Source organism: Hirundo rustica, chromosome 8, assembly GCF_015227805.2.
Source record: "Hirundo rustica isolate bHirRus1 chromosome 8, bHirRus1.pri.v3, whole genome shotgun sequence".
Classification (NCBI taxonomy): domain Eukaryota; kingdom Metazoa; phylum Chordata; class Aves; order Passeriformes; family Hirundinidae; genus Hirundo; species Hirundo rustica.
In genome coordinates, this window is record NC_053457.1 from 9,335,582 (window position 1) to 9,360,523 (window position 24,942).

The window sequence follows — 24,942 nt, forward strand, 5'->3', positions numbered from 1 at the left end:
TTTTACAGCAAACTAGCTACAAAAAAATAGTTTGAAGAAAGCCTCAAGTTACAGTATGACTCATGGCCATGGAAAATACTTTTCATTGGAAAACATATGAATTCTTGTTCTAGTTGAGAATTCTCTTTCCTTACCACGCCCTAAGAAATTAAACAGTATGCTAAGAGTGACTTTGGGTTTTTTTTAATGCACAAAGGCTTCTAAATGAGGAAATGTTTGCATTTAATTTTTAGTATTGGTCAGTATACAGAGAAGGCTTTATCACTACACTGCAGTGTCTATGCTTTTACAACTTCTCTTGTATGATCTGTATTATGGAGATCTTCTACTTCACTCAGTTACCTCTTCACATCAAAGTAGTCTTTATCAGCAAGGCTACTTTGGATTCTATAGTAACAGCAGTCAGTTATCATTTTAATCATTTATCATTTTGTAGCAAGGGATGTATTAACATACACAATAACAAAGACCGTGATTTCCAAGAAAACTGTACATCCTACTAGATTTTACATTGTACAGATTTCAGTATGTTCTGTGATGTTAAGTGTGTTTATTATGTTTCCTTAGAAAATGTGGTGTACAGAACCACCAGCTTTTCAAGGATGACTACTGCCTTTCTAGTACGCCTACAAATCTATTTAGGGAAGTTCGTGTCACTACTTTCTGAGCTTCTCATGGAGTGATCCTGAACGGTAGTACCCACACTACTAACGAGCACGAGGTATTCAAAGTCTCAAAAAAAACCCAAAACAAAACCCCAAACAGTTGCCATAGCAACAGCTCAAAGCAAAGCACTCGGAAACCTATTCCTCCTGCACTAAGTATCTTGCAAATCTTAGTAAGTCTCTCAAGATTACCAGAACCTGGAACACATTTGCATCTCAGCCTAAATTATTAATATCTAACCAAGGGGTTTGTCCTGCTTTGACTTTAGTGCTTTCTTCCGGATGTCATGTTCTTGTGAACTTTGGAACTAATTTGGGTCCTTGACAGATGACAATTCCTGTTAATATGGTGCATTTGTTCCGCTCACCTCTATTTGCAAAGTGCTTGGTCATCAAAAGAAGCTTTCCAGAGCAGCAGCTATCCTACACTCCCCATACAGCACTCTGCAACACGGGTGTCATGATGTCCTTTGGAAGTTTCTAGGACTGACTATAGGCATGTTAATCTCCCAGTTAGCAACACTGGATTCTGCAGCAGCTCCGTGGGTTAGCCTCACCCTGTCCAAAGGCTTGAGTCTAAGTCCACAGTCTGAAGGAGCTTCAGTACAAAAGCTCACTTATGGATTCTAAAAAATCCATGCATCAATCCCAGCACTTTCTGCAGTACCTCAACTGCAGCACTTAAAACAGAGTGTTTAAACTCTGGATAATGTATCATATTTTCATGTTTGGTAAGTAAACAAGTGCAATTGTGATTGTACTGCCATCAAACTAAGTATCCACTGACTCCTAACTCAGTAAACTTTCAGAACACACACATTTTTCTAGCCTAAGAAAAACAATCCAACCTTTCCCAGAAGGAAACTGCTGAGCTTTTTTTAACCATTTGGAAAGTGTTGTGAACAGCACAGTGACCAATTTGTAATTATCGAAGACAAAGAAATTCCAGATAAACCTAACAGAGCAAGATGAGTAATGCAGTACTGGAAAACAAGAACACTGTACACCAATCAGCAACAAGAACCACTAATTCCTCAATTCAATTCACTAACTGCCAAGAGAGGAGATAAAAATATTTATCTCTTCCTACACAGCACTAGCCAGCTATAAAGCTGGGGCAGGACAGACATTCCCCTACAGACACCCCACCATTCTGCTTTAAGCACCAGTATGTATAAAATGATCATAAGGTACTCAGACAGACAGAATACATCAGTATACCACTTACTGTATGTTTTCAATAAGCTGCTCTTGATATATGCTTAAACATATATGTTTATTTCAATCCATGCTGAGAAAAGCCAAGAATTTTCTCTATTCAAAAATTACCTCTGGTGCATTGAGAAGACTTTGTGTTTTAAATGTGAATACGGCAAATCTAGTATGCTACCAGATAAGCAAATAGGACATGAATTTATGCTCTTAGAATCTGGCTACGAATTGATGTCTCACCACAGCAGTACCTCAGCTCCACCTAAAGGATTAGATCACTCATTAAAGTGCACTCAACACCGTAGTAACAAGGATAGAAACAGGGAGCTACATTAAACTGCTTCCACACAGATGTTGTTATTACCACGTGCAGGGGGTGTGTGCAGAGGGCGGAAATAGCGCACAAGTTGGCCCTGGCTGGTCCAAATGCCATGGGAGACACAAAACAAAAAAGCCACCACAGTGCTGACATGAGGCAGGCAAATTCCATGCTCTTCCTAAGAGTCTAATTCCTAACAAGATAGAGCTGTTGCAATTCGTGCAACAAAAAAGTGCTTGCTAGGATCACCCAGAGAACAGGAGGGAGACTATCACACAGGAGATTCCTCTCCCCAACACGTGTTTATGGAGAAAGCCCAATGCTGAGAGAGGTATGATCTCTCTATAAATAGACAAAGAGCCAACAGTAGCAAGGGAAAACAACTAAGATCAAGGACAAAGCTGGCTACTGCAGCAATGGTACGAGCTGACTATATGAAAATGCTGAGACGAAAAAGATTCACAGCCAAAAGAGCAAGGCATAGCCTCTTACAAGAAATCAAAGGTAAAACCAAAAATCTGGTATGGTTCCCGTTACAACTAGCATATTAAAAGACAGTAAAAGACAAGACACACATTCCTTTCCTTATTTTTTAATTTGCAATTTAAATGTATATCCACTGTTGCACTAATTGCAAAGTTAGATAAGCTACAATAAGAGAATAGAAACCTATGAAAATTGGTCAAAGGTTGGACTCAATCTTAGAGGTCTTTTCCAGTCTTAATGATTCTATAAAAGTAAGGCACTTGTATAAGCTTTAGCTGTAACACTGCAAGTGTTATCACAATTAGGCTAATTACCTTTTTTTTCCCCCTAAAAAACCTCTCACAATCCTTTGGAGTTAGATCAGTTTCCAAGGTTTATTTCAGGTTACAGATGGTCCATATTATAGTTCCATCTGTTGCATAGTCCATAGGGTACATTTCCATTTCTTACTTGAAAGATCCCAGGCCAAAGGCACAAGCTCTTAACTTTCACCCATGCATGACTTAAAAAAAAGCAAAGCCACTAATTCAACCCCAAGATAAACAGCTCTGCGGATTCCAAGATAACCTTATAGCATTACTCTTTACCCTCTTAGAAAAGGAATAAATAACGTTGACACAGAACATGGGGTTGTACTGGTCCAAGTCCTGCATGTACAGGTTTTTCTTTTGCAAGTAAGGTTTCCATCATCAGGTATGTACACTGTTTTAAACACAATAAATGTCTGCAATAGAGGGTATTTTGTGACTGGGCACTGAGATCAGTGCCAGCCTTGGACCTCTGCAACTGCAGTGAGGGTGGCATGAATAAAAGTCACCTTATGCAGTAAGAAACTCATTAATATGAACTGATGAGCCAAGTGAGAAGGCTAAATCCTGATAGGCAGAATAAAAGGAGCCAAGACCAGACAACAGGAAAGTTTTGTAATGCAAAGTAGCTCCTTCCACTAACCAGCCAAGGCAGCACCACACAGGAAATCAAATTCATTCACCTCCAAGTCAACGGAACAAATAAAGTAAGACTCTTTTGTCTTCACATAAAAGAGTGAACTCTGAAGTAATGTTTGACAGAGCTTTTCAAAATTCCTCTGTAAATTAAGGTTATACTAAATCTAGTCCAGAACTAAGGATGGTTTTAAAGCCTTTCTGAACTGAGGAAGCAGCTGAGACTTGGCTACAGCAATTTGGGTGAGCACAAACAAAAGTTAGGTTTCCGGCTCTGATTCATTTGCTTTCATTTATAACAGACCTGTTGCACTGTTCGTTAACATGGAAAGGCTTGAAGAAGTTTTAAAACCATTTAACGGCATTATTTCCACAGTAAATGCTGTCTAACAAACATGGGATCACTTCCATACTACTAAGCAGGTAAAAATTCAGTAAGTTTGTTTTCTAAAATTGACCAATTAATCATACATTGCCATCAGCAACCACATTAAAAAACAGCTTAACCAGTTCTATGCCTTTCACACAACCTGACAAAATTATTTAGAAGACTTTATTATTTTAAGTAGGAACTGCCAGAGTACTTTCCGGCGAAGTCATCTGCATTCAGACATCTCATTTCCTGCACCCTATTTGGTTTTAGCTCTTTAGGCAGCTGTCAGTGCAGTGAACATGAGCGGCTGTGGTTTCCTGTCAGTACTGGCCACTGGCATGCAAGTCACCACATCAGCAAAGGAAAGAGTGATGTGACCCACAGCATTACTTCAATTACCAGGCAGCATCAGCCCAGTTGTACAAACACTACTTTTGGAGCATAAGCAACCTGAGTTCCAACACACAAGAAAACTGCTTAGTCCATATTCTCAGCAGGATGAGGTGGCATCTAACAGATTTTTCCTTTCTAGCAAACCGTTACATTTCAGAAAATGGAGTTCTTAAAACCTGGATTTGCATGCTGGATATACTGCAAGACTTAACAACTAAATGAGGATCTTCATGACAATGTAAGGATTCCTAAAGTACAGCAGAGAAGCACTGCTAAGAAAAAGAATTACCACTTCTCAACTTGCAAGAGTCTGCAACCCCCAAAGCAGAATTAAGAATTAACTTCTACAACAATTAAATAGGTAAGCACCACAAGATTCAACAAGAAGTGTTATTTTTGGCTTCTCCCAATACAGTGGAAAACCACCAAAAGCTGTAAACTGAAAAGAAAGCACGTTTCAGTACCTCATGCTTCTTTTCCAGAAAAGAACTTTTCCTCACCCAGTGAAGAATCACATGCAATGCTATGTAGTGACAGCTATGTCCAACACAACCAAGCTGACTCGTGTTCTTATATGTGCTTTGGGGGGAGAGGAAAGTAGGATAAGCCTTTAAATAACTTCCTATTTTTATTAACAATGCTTTTGATTGTTAGAATTAGGGTATTAAGAGCATTGTACTTCTTGAATAGAAATACGACGGTCAAGTTTCTCACCAAGCTGTAGGAGTTTGCCTGTAAAAAATGTAAGACTGATCTTGGATTTGCCCTCATGCAGCTCTATCAGGCCACAGTCATCCATCCACTCTGGTATTTTCAAAGCAGTCCTCTCGTGGCATTCACTCTGCTGTGGTATTTCTACTTTGCAGGCAAAAGAGAGGCCAGCACAGAGGAGGTATGAAAGGACTACTAGTCAAGGAACGGCTGGATTGTACCAGCAGGTATCATTTGCATGCACATGTGAGATTTATAAAGATAAATCTTGCATTTAGAGTCTGGAAGTTTTCACATTTGGGCTGGACCATTAAACAGGGATTGAGGTTTCACTCCAGAAGAGAATGAGCAGGCAAAGAAATTGAAGGTATGTCTGACAGAATGAACATCATTTAAATGTTATAATGTTAACTACATGTAAACTAACGTTTAGTAGAAATAAGAAGGTAAAGTGCATATAATTAAAATATTTATTTAGACTCTTTTTCTTTGAGTAATTCAGCTGCCTCCAAGTTTAGGGCATTTAAATCAAGATTTTTAAATTTGATTTACCGTATAAATTCATTAGTTCATGGTTAAATCTGTAAATGCCCTTATAAACAAAGGCATACAGAAGTAATATATACCCGCTAATGAAGTATTTTGGTATGGATGTACTGAAAAACTTAGGAACAATTAAAGGAGGACAGCCTTTACAAGACCTAAGAACTTTTGTACTCCTACATTTCCTACTTGAATCCTAAAGCGTTCTTTGATCATTTGTCTAATCTGCACACAGAACAGTATTTAATATTCTCTAACCAGCATCTCTTATCCTTCAGTTTACATAAACCTCAAGAAATGTAAGAGATGAGCTTTTAAAACACAATTCTCTGTGAAAGAATGATAGATATGACAGAGCATCCCCACTTGCTAGCAATCACCTGGCAGTTACTAAACTCCATTTCTTTCTTAGTACCAAATACACACACACTCAACAACAACAACAACAACAAAAAAAAAAAAAAAAAAAAAAAAAAAAAAAAAAAGCAGAATGGGTAACTTTGTTTCTTCGCTTTACCAAATTTTACTTTTCAGGAAGCACAAAGTTAAAGGTCACAATTCTGCATGTGAAAAGATGTGGAAACTGTGCTCCTCCTAATTTCTTTGCAAGCCTTCCACTTGTCAAGTCACCCCTTCTTTTAAAAGGGGGCCTTATGTCCCTTGCTGGTTCTTGGTGATGCAAATTACTTGCATTGGACACAGGGGTCCACAGTGTGTGAGACGCCCACTTCAGCAAGTTTCCCTATTTCATACTGTTATATGGAGTTTGGAGTTGTGTTTCATTGGACTTTGTGCTTTTATCCCTGCGGAGTGTACTAAGATTCTAGTTCAAAAATCTCTTTTGGACATAAGCTGAAGTTGGTGCATTTCAGGTGGGTCAAACGTACTATAAATGTAGAAATATCTTTACTACTCCTTTGCCATTAAAGTAGAAATGTTCTGCTTCCTCACCCCTTTATCATAGCAGGTTCTCAAGCAATTGATCTATGCTTATCAGGCATCCCATAAAAATTTACTATGAATTCTGTCATCTGATAGTGGGCAAATTCCTAGAGAGCAGTAGAAGGTGAAATCCATTACTGATCTCTGCGCTTAAGAGGGGAAAGGAAATATCACTTGCAATTCCTTCCCTAAATTTGGAGGGGGCGGGGAGCAGCACAAGAAGAAAAGGACAAACAACTGAGACTTCCTATTTTCTTTAGCTGTCATTTTCAATTGCCTGTAAGTGCTCCAGTGTTTCCTTCAGTGTGAGTGCAGACAGGCATTACAAATGCCACCAAAAATCAGGAAATTCTGGTAAGAATTTAGAAATGTAGGTATCAGAACAGAGTGTCCAATCACCTGGTTGGTGGGGTTTGTTTAAGTACAGTGCATTTTATAATTATTTTTTTGTGTAAACATTAGTTCTTTTCATTTATGAGCAATACTAATGTGAAATATTAAAAGCTATCATATAGTAATATTATTTTATTACTTCATTTGCCACTGGACTGCATTTTGTTATGCAAGCAGAATCTTAAGAGTAACACAGGCTGTACAGCAAAGGACTTTCTGTAAGCACCAGCAAACAGTAACTTAACCGAAGCAGTGATACAACAACAGTGTGATATCCATCAGTATTTTAAAAGATATTATAGCAATGGCATAGAACAGTAGATTCACGGGGAGTAAACTTCAGCCACACCCAGCTTCAGCTACAACTAAGTCTGATGCTAATTCTTGCTTCAAGTAAACAACCAAAAGTTGAGTTAGCCTCTTTTGGGTAAGAATTTAGCATGTCATAGGACACTCACTAGATATTTGATTTTGGAATGTTAGGAATCACATTAACAGAGCACACTGTTTGTGCTGCAGAGAGAAATCTCCATGTCATATATATATACATATATATACCAGCTGAATTGATTCTCACAAATACATTTGCCTAAGAACACCCTTCCTAATCTAGTCGTGAAGTCAGAGGACTTCGTTTATAAGAAATCACTTGTTTTCTGTCACCGTCATTATTTACCATAAAGCTGATGTACACTGAAAAAAAAAAAAAAATGTTTACAGAAGCTCTGGTTTGAGTCACAGACCTGAAATGGTTTCCAATACTCAAATGTCCACAAAGATCAGAGCTCTTGAGTAAGTTATGCTGAAGGACATCTGTATTTGTTTTTCAAGGAAATGCCATCTATCCCAGACTAAAAGGGAGTCTGATTCCTCTGAGATCACGGCCCATCCCATGAGAGCCCAGCTCTGCTCAGCTCCAGTGGGATTCACCCTCTCGGTCCCTCGGCACGTCGTTGGTCTCACCTACCTCGAGCTATAGTTACTTCCAGAAAAATCACTTTTGCCTAACTATGTATCCAGCCGGTAACTGGAAACACAGTTAACTTGTTATTTTCCTCTAGGGATGTTTTCTATGCGAGCACTAGGTGTTCGCGAACACAGCAAGGCTGAGTGTAAAGGGACAGCGGCTCCTCCAGCTCTGGACTCGAGCAGGCACTCCCTGCACGGTGCTCCCGCGCTTCCCTACAAACACTAGCGAGGTCTGAGTCACATCGAGCTAAAATTAGGCGGGGGTTCTCCTCGCCATGCCTAGGGCCAGCCCGGCGGAGGGTGCGGCGAAGGCCCGAGCGGCAGCCGCGACAGCCGGCACCGGGGCTGGCCCGGGGGTCACCCGCGGGGCCGGGACGGCGGAGCGCTGAAGGGCCGCGGGGGAACCGCCCCGCTCCTGCCTTCCCTGGGGTATCGGATACCACGGCTGGCACGGGAAGGCAGCCGCCTGCCCTCGCCGGCGGGCGGGCAGCAGGGGGGGCTGGCCGGGGGCACGGCGGCCCGGCCCTCCGCGGGCCCGGGGAGGCGGCGGGGCTCACCTCCCTTGCAGGGCGTGCGGTGCTGGCTGTGCTGCGCCCGGTAGCCCTCGATCACCTCCCACTCGCCGTTGTCGCGCTTGATGGGGAAGGAGACGCTGAGCACATGGTTGCAGGGCTTGATGATGCGGAGGATGCCGCGGACGCGGTGGCGCCGGTCCTCCATGCTCTCGCGGGTGCGCAGCCCTTCCACCAGCTTGTCCTCCACGATGCTGGCGCCGCGATCGAAGAACCCCTCCACCATCTTGAAGAAGTTGGGGTCGTCCTCCTTCTTGGCCGCCTCGCAGTAGTGCCGCCGCGGACACCGGCCCCCGCCCCACGCCGCCGCCACCGCTGCGCCCCCGGCCGCCGCCGCCGGCCCGCCCGGCTCCGCGCCCGCCAGCACCGAGCCGGCGGCCAGGCGGGACGCCAGCTGCTCCCCCAGGTAGCGGTACATGGCGGCGGCCGCCAGAAGCGAGGATCGGAGCGGCGCTGCCGCTGTCACAGGAGTCGCCGGGCGCCGCCGCCGTCTCCTTTAAACGCGGGCTGCGGGCGGGGGGGGGGGGGGCGGCGCGCCCGCGGGGGGCGGGAGCTCTCCGCGCCTCCCGCGCGCGCCTGCGCCCCGCGCCCCGCAACGCCCCCGGCCGGATTCGCGGAGGGGAGGGGGCGCGGCGGGGCAGGGCCGGGCCGCGCCTGCGCAGCGCCTTCCCGCCGCCCCGCCCCTTCCCCTTCTCTTTCCCCTTCCTGTTCCCGTCCGTGAGGCCGGGCTCGCCGCCCGCCCCGCCGGGAGCGCGGCCGCTGCCACGGCCCGGGCCGCGGGGCCCTGCGCCGGCTGGGTGCGCTGCGGCCCGGGCAAGAGCCCGCGGCAAGCAGCCTTCACGTGCCGCTCTTCAGCCGCGTGAAAAACGAGGCCTCTCTTAGCGCAAGTACAGTGCAAGTGAGGGCGTGCTAACGCACGGTGCTCGGCGCTCACGGGGAAAGGAGCCTGTGGGGAGAACCCGGCTCCTCCAGCCGTGTTTAAGAGGCTGCCCTGCCGAGAGGGGACAGAGCTTCGAGTAAAGCTGTTAACACGGCTGCTTTCATAGAACCCTTAAATCACTGAGGTTGGAAAAGACCTTGAGTTTTATCTGCTTTGTCTGCTCGACTGTTTTTGATTTTGCTGGGTCTTGGTCCGTTCAAGTCCATTTTTTTAATGTTGCTCAGGCAACTTATCTTAAGAATATTGCCTTAAACTGTAATATCTGCTTTCAGAGCATGAGAGAGAGTGTGCTGTACTATTGAGCTAGGTTCATTTTAGGAGAATTAAGTGGCTTGTTCATTTTCTGCTGGTTTGGGCTGCTAATGAAAATACAGTAGGATTTTTTTTTTTTTTTTTTTTTTTTTTTTTAGGCTTGTGGGAGACCAATGCCCCTAAGCCAGGAATAACCAGGAAGTTGCTTTATCACTGTGGGAATCTAACCACTGTGGGCTGTGCTACAAGGCTTGTGGGAAAGTAATTTAACTTTTGTATTTGTCAGCAGGGAGATTAGTCACGGATTCTTTAACTCACATAAACTCTTCAGGCAACTGATGCACAATTTTTATCATGACTAAATGGTGCTCTCTGTCCTAAAAATCTGAAGAAGTTCTCTTAAGGACCACTATTAAGGCTGGGCTTTATCTGTAATGAGGATGGTTTATGATTGTAGTCTAGAGAGCAAAGATCCTTGATAGTGACATGGTGGGGGGGGAGGCAAGAAAGGAGCTGGTTCTTAGGCCAGTTTGTTCTTTGGATGTTCACACTGGGCTTCAGGAACAAGCCTACTGCTTTGGCTTTCTGTCCATAGTATAGGTGGTCTGTGGAAAACTTCTATTTTGGTGTTAATTTTCAGTTCACAGAACTGCAGTGTTCTCAGTGGCTGTATCAGCTTTGAGCTACCACTTGATTTCAGTCATCTGCATATTCTCATTAGCTAGAGCTCAATTTCTGTACAAATTCTTAAATCTTGTAAATGCACAGGAAAGAAGGTGGTGGGAGGTATTGTGACAATTAGCCCTTATCAGGTCATTATTTCCACCTTGTTCTGTAGGTTGGATTATCACTGCACAAACACAGAGGTTAAATGAAGACTGTGATTAGCCAGTTTGCTCAAGCATGTAGGCTTAGCTCTTAAGGTTAATGTGGTCCTGTCCTGCTTTCAGCTGTGTTCTCTCTGATTTACGAGCACACTCAATTGTCAGCTGCTCGCAGTATCAGGCTGGTCGTAGCACACTTTTTGTATTTGAGCCTGAGGATGTGAGAACCACGTGGATCTGTCCAGGGGCTCAGTCATTTGACGCAATGGCAATACCATGCCTACCCTCCTTTCTAAACAAGACTGGATTTTGGCAAAATATTTAACAAGCTGTGTGTTGAATGCTGAGAATAACTAAATCAGTATGTTAAAATTCTTAGAGATAACTGGGGAGTGCTATTTTGCATGTTTTTATGACTGAAATCATGTACAGGCACTTTATTAAACTCAGCAGGTCTGTACCGTATTTAAGTCCTCTCTGGGGGCAGGAGTTATGACACTATCTGTGTCCCTCATTCCAGTATTCTTATGTGCTCAGTAGTGAGCAGTTGAATCAAAATCAGTTTGCCAGAGGAAATAAAAAATAGCATGCTTCAGAATGCAGGCATGAAAGTGGTAATTGCAATAATAAAAGAAAAACTGTATCTTCTTTACTCTCATATGGCATGTGGGGTGCCATCAGAAGACTCACATTTGAGTAGCATCAGTAAAAAAATAAATCACTGGGGTGGATTAAAAGATAACTTTTTGTCTTCACAACCAGAAGTTTCACTAACTTCATTAATTTCATACCAAGTTTTAGTCTTAGGACTAAAGACTGCATCTGAAGAGAGAGATAAGTAGAGAAAACTCAGTACCTGTGTGGTAGGAACAGTGTGTGTGATTGATGGGCTTTGCAGCAAGGTCATTTTCAACTGTGTGTCCATGACAGGTATCAGTTTCTATTTAAAATCTGTGAAGTACAACTGAGGGAGACAAACAACTTGATTAACTTTCTTCTAAGCTGCTTCTAAAGCATATATAAATTTTAACAGATTATTTTTATTATTGGTTAGAACGATAATAAGCACTGCATGGTGCCGTCCTAAAGCAAACAACTGTTTTAAGGTCTACATTAGCAATTTCATAGCAGGTGGAATATGTGTCAGATTTTCAAATTTTATTAAGAAAAGGGCTCTAAGACAAGAATCAAGCACTTCCTGTTTTAATTCATTATATTATTTGAAGTAATAGCTATTTGGGCTAAAACATTCCCAGGGTGTACTGGTGCTGAATTCTCTCAGAAACTAGAATAGCTATTCGCAGCTTACATCCCAGTCTTCTCACCAGCTGATCAGAGCAGATGAGAAGGAGCAGAGAAGCTGCACATCAGGGATCCTCCCAGGGCTCTGGATAACTCTACCCTGTCTGCCTGAGCCCTTCAAATCTAGGGTAACCCTGGGGTTGCCTCGAGTGCAGAGTTTGAGCCTCCATTAGACAGCACTCTCAGGAGGAGGGTTGATCTGAACACAGGACCAATTCCTCTCTGTGGTAAACTGTCTTCTGGGAAGGCAATTTGCTGTTGATATAAACTACAAAATGGAATTATGGTTGTTCCTGAAAATTTCATTTTAAGTTGTGAGCCATACCACGTGAAGCACTTGACAGTTCTTACCCTTTGCTTAAAGAATTGATTGAGATAAATTCCAAATAAAAATTGAAGCAAGTTGTTTGCCTTTGAAGTGCCTCTATGAGCATTTATGTTTCCCTGCCTCATTTCACCGGAAATTGCAAAAAACCTCTCTTTTTCTTGGGCTCAGATGTTATGCTGTACTGCTTTATGTAAACCTTGGTAGGTGTAACAAATAGGTAAGAGTTGGGGTTATTTTCTTACCCCAGACTGCTGCAGAAACTGTTCAGCCTCTGCATCAACAGATCTCTGGACAGTTACATAATAGTTTCTGGGTGAATGGGAGGATGTTAATCTGACAGGAATGTCGAGTGTAGTCCTATTCACACACCTCTTGGCTAAAATCCTGTGTTTTGTGTTAAATGGAGATGATGCAGGTGAGCAGCCTGTAGGACTTCACAGAAATCCTCCTGCATGTGAGCTGCCTGCATATTGGGGGAAAATGTGCTAAAATAGTACCAAATGGAAATCTAATTATTTTCCAGATCTTTAGCTTGAGATGCTCCCAAGTTCATGGGTTTTATTTTCTGTCTTCCCAATGCTTTAAAGTAAAAACTTCATGTCAAATTGGTTTTGGCATAGGATGTGTAAATGGAGATGGCAGTTTCTTTATCTGCAGGAAAATGTAACAGCATTCAGTCTTCAGAGTAATGGCAGGTAATGTTGGTACAGCATTTGTTCTTTCAAATATGTATTTTTTAATGAAACAAATATACTACAGATTAAAGAGTCTAAGAACTAATTAGTGTAATCTGATCCTAATTTTAATTCCAAATTTGTGAATTAATTATTGAACTCTAAGTGCCATATTTCTTGATTGTATTCCTCCCTTTTTTATGCCAAGGATGTAACAGGAATGAACCAGGATGTGAGGAACACTTGTCTGGTTTCTGTGTTGCTGGAGGGCTGTCCCTGTAAGATGCTTTTACATGGAATTCTGGTGAATCCCAGAAGATTCCCTTAATTTGTGCCTGGCTATATGGGCACTTTTACCAAATGAACACTTGACGAGAAATCTTCATTTCAGTCATCTGTTTAAAACCAATCAGAGACCAAAGCCTTGTTACTGATAGCATAAGATATCAATACTGAGATCTATTGGTTTAGAGCCTTTCCTCCATAAATAACTTCAGCTGTGTTGAGCCATAGCAGATTTGGAGAGCAGACTTGTAGGTTTTCTTCTTTTCCTCCTTTTGCCTTGATAAAGAAGAACCTGAATTTGGTGGCTTTCCAGGCAGGCTGCAGAAGGTAATTTGCACATGCTGCAAATTTGAGATGTGCTTTCTGCAATGTTGCAAATTTGGAGAAGAGGTATTCAGATTATTTCCTGTTGAGATAAAGGCTTTAAACCTTTCAATACTTTGTCTTATTAATGAGATGCTTAGGTACCTGGGTTCTGATTATTCAGTGTTTTTATATATTACTTTATATTGAATTGAAGTTTTTCCTGACTGCTATGTTGAAGTAATAAGTTGCTATTATTTTCTTTATCTGTAAATACTGTTTTTGCTTGTCCGTAGCACTGTAAAAGTAGGGAGTGAAACTCATAATTGTGCAAGTAAAGTAGGAAGTTCTAGGTTTAGCCTAGTAGAGACTGGGCTAGAGTGAATGTTGGTTTTTTACTTGAGGCATTGCTACAAAAATAATCTGTAGCTAAGCAAAATAATATTTAAGTTTCTTATTTAATCAAACATAAGATTTTTTTTTTAACTTTTCCAGAACTTCTACAAATATTTGATATATCTATATCTATATGAAATAAGGTATCATTCTTATTGCAAAATTCTGGTCATAGCTCTATTAACCCATTGTTTAGGATGTGAATTTGACAGGGATTCCTACTTTGTAAGTGAAAGGTACTTGGAAAAACCCTCCTAAGTGGTTCAGAGCAGTTTTCTGAGGTTTTAACTTGGTAATGATCCTGCTGCAGAAATCAAAATATTGAATAAATTCTGATCACTGCTTCATGAGTAAATATTTTTAATTGCCACAAAAAGTGGTTGTGCTTATGTTTATTAGCTTTAAAGACCTCCTGTCTCCATCTGTTTATATAGTTGCTGTGCACGATGACTGATGTTGCCAAATGGTTGCTTCAGCTCTGTGACAGAGCAGATATAAAAAGCTCTTCATGTATACAGGAGCTGATGCCCTCATCTCTTGCTCGGGCAGTCTATAGATACACAGAAATTCTCAGTGCCATGTTTCAGTACTGTTACTATCAATATATTGATGATGGGTATTGCCAGATAATCTAACTGATAAATATTAAATATGCTTTTTAATGACACTTAGCCCTGTAACACCACTTCTGGTTTTCAGATGGGTAGGGCAAAGAGTGACTCTCTCTGGAGGCTCTAGGTCTGACCCAGAGCTTGCTGAAGTCAGTAACAAATTAATCTGATCTCAGTGACCTTTCCCTCAATGTGGCCATTCAAGGCTTTTGTGGGTCAGTGTAAAGGCTTCTCCTTCCTCAATTGCTGAAACACTGAGAATCTGTGTAAACAGCTGGTTTGTGTCACTGTGGCATAAGCTTAACTTTTGAGTGGTATTTCCTCATGTCTAATTTAAAAGACAAAAGAGGGCATGATATAGTTACCCAATCCTGAAATATTTGTGATTCTCATCTCGCTGTTAACTGTGTTTGAAATTAACTGATGAAAAAGCTAGTAATGGGAAATGGGATAGATATACAGGCATAAATCTTCCACAGATGCACTGTGAGCATGCCAGCTTTGTTATCTTAAATAAGGTTGGGAGGAAAATAATGTACTTTAGTCAGTTTATTTCCTGGAAATTATGTTTTTTAGAAAATTCCTGTCTACTTCAGTGAACATATCAAATAACAGATAGTAGAAAGTGGTTTGCCGGGAGTGAAATAAGAATTGGTTGAAAGTAACATTTACAATTGAAATGGGTGGGATTTTTTTTTTTTTGCAACTCTTGGTGTCCTTGGCTGGCTGAAAATTATACCCAAGATCTTTCCAACCTGGAATCACAGCATCACAGGCAGCAAACCAGTTTTTTCTTGGTTTAATACTCAATTGACAATCGAAGTTGTTGACATAAATGTAGTGTGTATTGTTTAAATAACAAACATTAAAGCTCTTATGAACTAGAGAATACTGGTCTCCTGTAGTGCTTTTGTTTGCATTTCTATTAACAAAATCAACTTTAGCCTCTTTCACTTTGGGAGAGTCGTTATGGAGATCAAGATTGTTAAAATATGTTTGAATGCTTAAATCTTCTGTGAAATATATTGGTGGGTGAAGCCCAGATACAAAGCATTAAGAATTGCCATTCAAGTTTGTTGATATAGTTGAAATTGGTATTATCAGACAACTCCAGGAGTGCGTTTGCTGGTATTTTTCAACACATTTTGGATTTCCTGGGTGGGGTGGAAATAGCTGGTTATGCTGGATGTAAAAATGAATGTGTGATATCTTTTCTTGGTCATCTTTCGCAGACCTCAGGATTGTTCATGGTGCCCACTGGATGCAGAGATCCACCACAAAATCAATGTTGTATAGCTCATCCCAGCGGAATCTCAGCATGAGAAAATAGGTCGGAGAAGGAAATATTTCTGTGTTAATTAAATGGTCCCTTCTTGAACACATTTGAACAAATTCTGAAAACACTGTATCAAGTTTTTCTTGATTATTATTTATAATTTTGTCGATGTTGGCAAGATAATGCCTAACTTACCTATTCTTCTTCATATCTTCTGTTTTTTTCCTTTGAAAGCAAGTCTCTGCATGTCATTTGTAAGATATTTTCTGGTTTCATAAGGGCTACTGTATTGTGTTCTTCTGACTAAATGAATTAAATTCACCATGGAATTTATAAAAGCTTATCTTTATTTCTAAAAGGTTTCTTTCATCTTATCAGTTTTCACCTAAGCCTGGTGTTTTTCTTTAGATTAGTAAAGGACCACTAAATGGCACTCTGAATAATGTATGCTTTTAGATTGTTCAGTTATCATTAGAGATCAGCTTTCATGAACACAGCATGCTGTGTGTTCACCTCAGGTTTTAAGGCTATGTTATCACTGTGACATTTACATCAATATAACATTGGGCTACTTAAGCAGAAATTGAGCTTCTTCCTCGTGTGACCAAAACCCTCAAAGTAACAGATGAGTAGGTGAAGGATGAAATTAGAAGCCACTCTCCTTTGCTGTTCTGTTGTCCCTAAATATTTTACCCCTCACCTACCCTGAAGTCATGCTTGTAGTGCAAGTCCATTAATGTTACTCAGTTTTAGGTGCAGTTTATTCTTGTTTATTAGATGGCTAATTCAGTGAAGGTTATGCAAGTTAAAGAAGTTAATGGGCCTGTTAACTAAAAGGAAAAAAAAAAGGTCTGTTATGTGACAAACACTCATCTTTTTACTCCCAGAATGAGTCCTAACGTCACAATAGAATATAGGGCATTGCCTTAAGACTTAAAGTAATTCTTAACATTTTGAAAACTAAGGCTTGATTGTGTGGATATTGTGTTCTGCACAATATAAGGTAACAGAACTTCCTTCAAATAGCGTGTGAGGTTCAGGAACTAAACTGCAACAACAACAAAAATAGTTATATCAGATGCCCTGTGTTACTCCTGACTTTGAATCATTTGATTATTTTATGCTTGTAAAGGAGCACCTGAGACCTCAAGACCCACCTTCCTTACACAAGTAAGGAACAAAAGCAGAGGAGGACAATAAATCTCATATTGCAGGAAGAGAGAATTGTAGATATAGAAACCATATAACCAGGAAAATCTCAAGAGGTAGGGTGAAAAGCTGAGGTGAAAAGGGTAGTTTTGTATCTTATCAAAAAGGTGAAGGATTATGCACCGGGGAATGGCAGTGCAATGTTTAAGGTACGAGTATGTAAGATTTACTCTGAGGAGTATGTAAGATTTACTCTGAGCTCTACACTTGGTTCAATGTACTGTGCAACCAGAAGTAAGTTACTTAAGCTTTCATTGCCTCAGTTCCCATAAAAAATCTGGATGATAATTTATTCCCAACTTCTTAAAAATATGAGGGGGACAAATACATTAAGTATTGCTTGGAACTGAGCTGGTTATACAAACTTGTAAGGTCCTCATATCTGAATGAATATAGGCCAGAAATTATGGAGCATGGCAAGTATGTATTCTTAAGGAGAAACTCCTGAAATTTGCTTTTTCTAGTAAACTCATACAGTTTCTTTCCTATCAGACTTGATTTTCTTCAAGAAATATAGGAAAGTCTTGGATTATTTTCCAAGGTGATAAGTAAAATACTTCTTGTCTTGAGTGTTTATCCTTTTTCAGAGCATATTCAATTTAGTCAATCCTAAGAACAGAAATCGTAAGGTCTAATGGAACTGCAGTTCATTAATTTTATGTTGAAGGTGATGATAAATAGAAGTTATGTAGGCTTTTGTGGGTTCTGTTGGATTAAAAGAACCCATAGAAATTAGTGATAGAGGAATGAGCAGAACTTCTCTTGGAATAACAAATAGCTTCATCTGTAAGTTACTTGAATGGGTCAGTTTGGATAAAAGGAATGGTTGTCAAATACATTATATTTATGTTTTGCTGGCAGATTTTATTTCAATTATTTCCATACCGTATGCTTTATATATCTGAAAAGAAATCAGGCTTTCAGCAGGTCTTCATCCAGCAAATCGGATGATGGCAGGTGAAGAGCAGGTAATATAATTTGACCTGTGGCTATATTTGATTAGAAAAATTTCTGAAATGCCCAGTAAGGTGAAATTACTCAACGAGGAAAGAAAATAAATGCTGGGGTTGGCATGAGTTCTTTGGGAATATGCCAGTGTAGATATGATTGTGCTTTTTGCTGAGAAGGTCAAATCAACTTGTTCAAAGCAGTGTAGTTTCTTGAACTTAGACTTGTTTGTTTTTTTCCTGTTTTCCCACCCTAGGTCATGAAAGAGCATGAAATTGCGATGAGATGGAGGAAGGTGACTTTATTAGCTCTGTAACTTCATGGATTGCTAATTCTAATGGACCTGTTGGGAATCCAGACTTTGCAGCTGAGCTGTTCCCTGGCCTTCGTGTGTGCAGCAGTGGAAGCCCGGGAGGCAGAGCTCTGACTTCTCAGGCGTGAGACGTTCATTCCTGCAGTAAGCTCCAAGCCCTCATCACAACAACGCTCCTAAAGCAGTCCTAATCCTAAAGATCAGTGCCAAGCTTTCTGTCAGAGGTTCTGCTCTTGACATCTGTTTCCTGAGCTGAGAAGTCACTATATAATTTTTAGAATGATGGGATAGAACTACTCTTGAAGTATCATGAATATTATTTATGTGAAGTGTGGTAGCAAATTTCTGTCATGGAGCCTGTAACTAGACTGGAAAGCTAATGTAATGTGGAAAAGCCTAGATAACTTTTACATTGGAACAGCTTCAATCCCCACTAAACTTTATTTTGATTTATATAAGTTGAGCTATTGAAAATTTGAAAGAATATGACCTATTTGGGTAAAGTTTCCCCACAACTTTCCAAAATACTGATATTGGCTGCAAGAGTGAAATATTCTTTTTTGAAAGGTGAATGTGAGTCAAGACAGTCTTTAAGGTATTTATAGTCTTAAGAAGCTGGGCTCTGTTTGGAGAGGAACAACTTCGCGTAACACCGCTGTTCTATCCAGCACTGCGGTGTAAGTGGCTCTGCAGTGCTCAGCAGTGGAGAATGCTGCTGCTGGACAGCTTCCTTCTCCATGTGTGCATGCTCCAAGGAAAGCTGAGATGCCCACTAAACAGCTTGTCACTTCAGAGCTGCCTGGAGAAGGGAACTGCACAGAATAGTTTCCAGGATCAGAACTTTATCCTTTAAACTTACCTGGATGTAAAATGTGAGTGCTTGTTTTTTAAACACTGTTTCCCAAGTTAAAGGGGTAAGCATAGGTGAAGGGACTTGACAGCTGGTTCCCATTTGGGGTTGGAATTTTAATTTCCTTGAGAGCTGGTAAAGTAGAACTTACTTGGTTGCCATGTGGAGAAAGCAGTGACAAGTAACATCATAATGTCTGAAGGACTTAAAAACTGTACAGTATGATTGCACAGTTCTTAATTCTTGCCATATTATCTCTTCCCTCTTCAGTATTTGCCTTTTTTAATGAGGAATGCAATTTAAGTGGACATTGTTTTGGATGTTTTTCTTTCCAGCTTCATCAAATCAAATTCTTGCACTTGCTCATTTTGTGAAAGTTTCCGTCCATACCCATCATTTACTAGTTTTTTCTCTCACTGTGATCAGACTCTTTGGTTTTCTGCATGGTTTTTCTGTTGGCAGCTAAAGTTCATGATATATTGTTTATATATTGTAATGTCATAAGGTTCCTGTAGAGAGAAGTATGTTACTATTTTGATTCTCACTTGTCTCTGAATGCCTTCTATTTACTGAATGAATACTAGCTTTAGTTTTGAAAAAATGCCTTCAATTTTTTTTTTTTTAATTTTCTTCTGCTCCAGTCTTTCATAAAGTTTAACATGAAATGTTGCCATACCTCACTTAATGTTTTTTATGAGCACGTGGCTCCTGAACTGACACTCATTTAGATGGTATGTTAGTTTTATCTGCAAGATAAAGTTTTTATATCAAACGTAATGCTAACATAGGTGTAGTTCTTGGAATGCCATGTCAGGTAACTCAGAATGTTAGCCAAGATAGAGCAGACTGTACTGCTTTTTGATTACCTGTACCTCTGGTCTGTTGTAAAGGTTACTAATCTCTAGAGAAAGATAGTGGATCATATGTTTAGTGTAGAAGTTTTTTGAGTTTTATGCTTTATCTGCTAATTTTAAAATCTTTTAAAGCAAGCTCATATAAACAGATTTTAATATGAAATTTATTGGAAGGGAAACCAATATGTATTTACTTATTTCCTGTCATATGCTCAATACTACAGTAGCTGTTTATTTATATTCCATGTGCATCCTAACACAAGCAAGTTAGACCTGGAATTACTCAAATCATTAGCTGGATACATAGAATACTTAGATATGGAATGAGTAGCAAATTCCTTGTGTTTCTTCACCTCTGATTTTCCTCTTCCATGTTTTCACAGAAGGTAAAATTCAGGGGGTGTGTATAGCCCTAAAGCAGCACGAGTCACACGGAGCAGTAACTGTCTTTCTGTAAATGATGTCACTTGACATGGAATCAGGGTGGGTTACAAAACCCTCCTCAGGGCTACTTTAGGACCAGACTCTATTATGTGTTGGGACATTAAAGAGTACTCTTGAAAAAGAGAGATTTATAACATTGACACTGCTTCTTCTGTTCTATGTGAAAGCTTCCTGCTAGTGCTTTTTAAAATATGGTTTGAAAACTCTTGGGATTTTAGCTTTGTATAGCAGCTCACAAGGTTTTCTGGATAAAGAATATGCTAATATGCTAGTAGCAAATATTGGCCTTGTGTACATCAGTCCTATTGTTTCTATTCTAGTGAAAATCAAGTATAGAACTTTTAATATCTGGCAGACAGAAAAAAAATTGCATTTGCAAACAGGATTACAGTTGCAATACACAAGGTGTTAAACTATGAGGTGACCATTTCTTTAATCTCTCCTCTGTCTGTATTATATTGCAGAAAGAAGCAATTTATAGTTTTACTTCAGATTGGAGCAGCTTCTGCATGAAGACAAATTAAGAAATAGATAAATCTCTTTAGCTTCCATCCTTAACTCTTCGTACTTCAGGAGCATTGGAAGTTAAATAACTTAAAATTTCTGGGGCAGGACTATGTAGTGCTACAAGTAATAAAAACATTTATAAAAGTTACCAAATCAAAGGCTGAGTGAAGGTACACAGCAATAATAGCACAGTGCAGACAATAATTGAGGTATTGCCTCACACAAAAACAGTGAAGAAAATGATGTGCTTTGGCTGAGAACAAAGGTACAAGAATTGGTTTTTATCAGTGGTTATGCTGCTGTGCCCCGCTGCTACACATTATGACTTGGAACAGTAGAGGGAGACTCAGGATGACTTGTTACATCATTTCTTGATTTTTTTTTTTTTTTATTTTACTTGAGGTATTTTCAGACAGCTGAGTTACCATGGAAAAGGGTAAAGGCCAAATCAGTACTTCTGGAATTTAATTAATACACTTTGTTCACGTTTTGTTCAATTGTGATGATTTCCTTTAACGTTTTGGGGCACAACAGGGTAGAAATTGAGATCTACAATTTTTTGAACTATAATCAAATCAAATTATTTTTAATAAATAGTCAAAGTGCATTGCTGCCCTCAGGTCTGAGAGAAAAGCTACCTCTTTGAAAGAAGGAAATTTGCATCTAAAAGGCACCTTTGGCTCAGTCAGCTATGTTGATAGTTACTCAGTGTCACCTGTTCCCTGTTAAATCTTAACCACTTTGCTAAACTAACATCCATCTAACCACTGAAATGTAAAGGCTTATATATTAAAAAGCTAACGCTAATTTTCTTTATTTATCATATCTTACTTTTCTCCTAGATAAATGCCAAAAAACTTGAAAGCTTTGTTTCTGTTTCCAGAAGATTCACTCTAGCTCTTACTTAAAACAACTGGAATTTTTTGTCTTGGTTTCCTGCAGTGCCCTAGTAAATTACCAACTTTACTACAGAGCTGGAATAGCCATGAAAGAGTGTTTGACATTCATGCAGCTCTGCAGAGAAGTTGGTAGGTGTGTTCCTTCTGTGGCCACAACAAGGAGCAAGCGTGGGCAGTGAACCATCAGTGGTCTTTGCAATGCTGTTCACCAGTGTACAGAGACAGTTTGGCCCAAGTCTGAAGGTTATGTTTCCTTAAGGGAGCTTTATCTCTTAAAAAAATCTTAAACCTCTCGACTTACAGATAGGAGAGCAAATCCTTTTTGCTTACAGCTGAAGTGTATTCTTAGGGTGTGTGCAAAAGGGAAATATTAAAATAATCTTGAAAATCCTTTGCTTTTCCAAGAACTGAAATTCTGCATTTGGTTATAAAAGTCAGTACTATGATGTAGCTAACATCTCTCAAGAGTTTTGTTTAAATTACAATGCTCACATCCAAAGCATGTGTTTGAACTTTTCTTTTGAGACACTGGATCTATAGAAATGCATAAAGCCAGCTTTCATCTTCCTGAGATCTGAAAGTACTGAGGAGATCAGCTATTGATTGCATTGGATTGCAGCTCCTTTGAACATCACAGAAATACACTAATGATGCCACATAAAGGATGTAGCTGCACACTAGAGGAACAGATAAAATGTGCACAATGTGGCTTGGGGGAATAGATAGGTCTGGTGCCTTAGGTTCGGTCCTGACAAAAAGTATTTGCTACCATTTATGTTTGCAGGAAGGTTAAATATTTGATCTTCTGGAGGGATCCTGTATGAGCAGTGATGAAGTAAATGAAGTCATGAGTGAGCTGTTGGTCTAAAGGTGTCTTGTGGGCTCATGTGCCACCTGGCTTCTTCTGGAGCTCCTTGTGTAGCTTGTAGTTTTGATCAGCCTTGGAACATGATTTGATCTAGTGATGACTTGTGTGCTCCAATATGACTTGTTGGAGTGAGTGACTCATTTTTTCAGTTGACAGACTGAACTTGAATTGTTTAGTGATGCTGACAAATGAGAAGTATCCCACTTGTCTTAAAGGCAAGAGGAAGTGCAGCTTCTGTTAAGCTCTATTGCTAACATAACCACTTGTGGTGGAGAGTGAAAGACATTTTCCTGGCACTAGTAGATTACTCACATGTAATAAAATAGATTACATGGTAAACTTAAGAATGACAACTTTTCCACACCCTGTCTCCCACTGTACAAAAGCAAAAGGACAGTCTTAACCTTTTGGCTGTTGTCCAAAACAGTGACAATATCCCATTTTGGACTATGAACGTGCAGTCAGCATCCAGGTTTTCATTATAAAACTTCATCTTTGCTGAGTAAGGCTTTTGTAAAGATGAGAAAATAATATTGGTGGCTTTGCATTTTAAATATTTCTTATCTATCTATTTATTTATTTATCTTTTGGTCCTAATCAGTCAAATCTACCAGCAGTTAATCTGATGGAAATCAGGTTATTAAGATGTTTCTTCGACCAGTTACCTTGCTTTCATCTTAGTTCCTGTATTGTTTTATCTACCTCTGTTTATCAGGTTTCAGCCCCAACATAGATTTTCTTTGGTAATGATACCTGTGGAAAATTTTCTGCAAACTAAATAGTTTTTCTAAAAAAAGCCACAATGATGCCATTCTAATATTGTGAGGCATTTTAATATGCTGAAATAGATGGAACAATATCTTGACAGAAGGTATAGCAGTTCAATTTTTAAATAGTTCTCAAAAAGAAAGGTTTGGGGAATGAGTGTTCTTCAACAAAACGTGCATGGCACGTTTGTGTATCTTTGACCTTTTACCTTTATCTTTCTTTTCTACTCAAAAGGTCAGCGTTCTATAGAACTTTTAACTTCTTTTGTTTGTAGCAGCCACTGGATGCTCATATCTCCTTTATTATATGTTTTTGTGTATTGCAAAACAAAAATCAATAAATAGCATTTACTTAAGGGGCCATCTTGAAAGGCACAAAAACAGTGAGGAAAGAATTATCAAGTTAATCACAAAAGTCTACTACCTTTACTCCAGTTTTCAAACACAGTGAAGACTATCTCAATGGCCGAATTGAAAGTGTATTATCAGTGTTCAGATTTTTTCACCATTTGGTTCCAAAAGTAATAATGCTAAAATAAAATGGCTGATGCAACTGCTCAGTAGCTGCCTTTATATGATCCTAGCTTGGATTTACAGAAGAAATGTCTTCCTTTCAGATCCAGGAAAGTATTTTCCTTCTAGAGCACAGCTTTAGAAACCTTGCTTGCCTTCTTCTTGTATATTCATAGTCCAGTAATAGTTATGAAGAACAACTTGCCTCTTCTTACTCAGTGTTTTGATTTAACATTTTTTACAATGTCAGGCTATGGAACTGCTTAGAACACTGATTTCTGGTTTAAATTATTTCCCTGCTGCTGCAGGATTAGGAGGGTTTCTATTGTGACACCTAAACCGTAGATCTTCCATATTCTAAAAATCATCTTGTTACTGAAAGTCCCCCAAATAAGGAAAAAAAAATGGACACCTCATGTTTTATGACTACATATTGCGGAGTACAGGTTTTGTGTATTTTTTATGTACTTGTAAAGCAGCTGTACCTATCTCGAGTCCAAATGGTATTACAATCCTCTGGTAATAGCCAGTGAGAAGAACTAAATAGTGAATGGATTAGTAGTGCTGCTGTTTAACTTCAACAGTAAATACTAATAAAAAATATTTTATGGTCAATAATAACTTAAGTACCTCATTTAGAAGTAACTTTATATTAATTACAGATACTGCTGTGGGCAAATGAGGGCTTGTGATTTTCATCAGTTTTGAGGTCAGCTAGCAGGTTCTTGCCATACCACAGGTCTGGTTGACAGCAGCCTCTGTGCGCAGTATTCCATGGTGTTATTATGGGAGCCAAATCACCATCCTGGTGTAAAATCACATTTGGTTCAACAGGTCAGTTATGGACAGGACTGCAGTCCCAATTCAGCTAAAAGGAGTTTGGTGATTGTACCAATCACGTACCAATGCATGACAGAAATAAGACCTGTCCTATTCATTCCCCAGTTGCCTGTGTGTTTGTGCATGTTCTCCCTCATCTGTGTTCCCTTGACTTCTTGGTGCTTCCCACCAACCTTGGCTGATGCAATGCATGTAAATCTCCTTCAGCTGCCATTCA

General features: G+C 39.9%; 2 protein-coding genes across 7 annotated transcripts in view; one reads left to right on the plus strand and one right to left on the minus strand.

Annotated features, from left to right (window-relative positions):
* The window catches only part of GLUD1 (glutamate dehydrogenase 1), a 29,061-nt gene extending 20,112 nt beyond the window's left edge, over positions 1–8,949 (minus strand). Inside the window, exon 1 of the mRNA XM_040071134.2 lies at positions 8,508–8,949. Within this exon, the coding sequence (XP_039927068.1) occupies positions 8,508–8,940 (433 nt within the window). The 5' untranslated portion in view covers positions 8,941–8,949. The remainder of the gene's footprint in view (positions 1–8,507) is intronic.
* Positions 8,950–9,305: 356 nt separating this feature from the next.
* The window catches only part of SHLD2 (shieldin complex subunit 2), a 29,832-nt gene continuing 14,195 nt past the window's right edge, over positions 9,306–24,942 (plus strand). For 3 of the 6 annotated variants that reach the window (XR_005701879.1, XM_040071294.1, XM_040071299.2), the window contains exons 1-3: positions 9,306–9,586; positions 15,670–15,767; positions 18,127–18,327. The gene's annotated coding sequence lies outside the window, so the exon portion shown is untranslated. Of the gene's footprint in view, positions 9,587–13,006; positions 13,455–15,669; positions 15,768–18,126; positions 19,056–24,942 lie in introns of those variants that run through there. The other 3 variants (XM_040071295.1, XM_040071296.1, XM_040071297.1) reach the window with 2 other exon arrangements.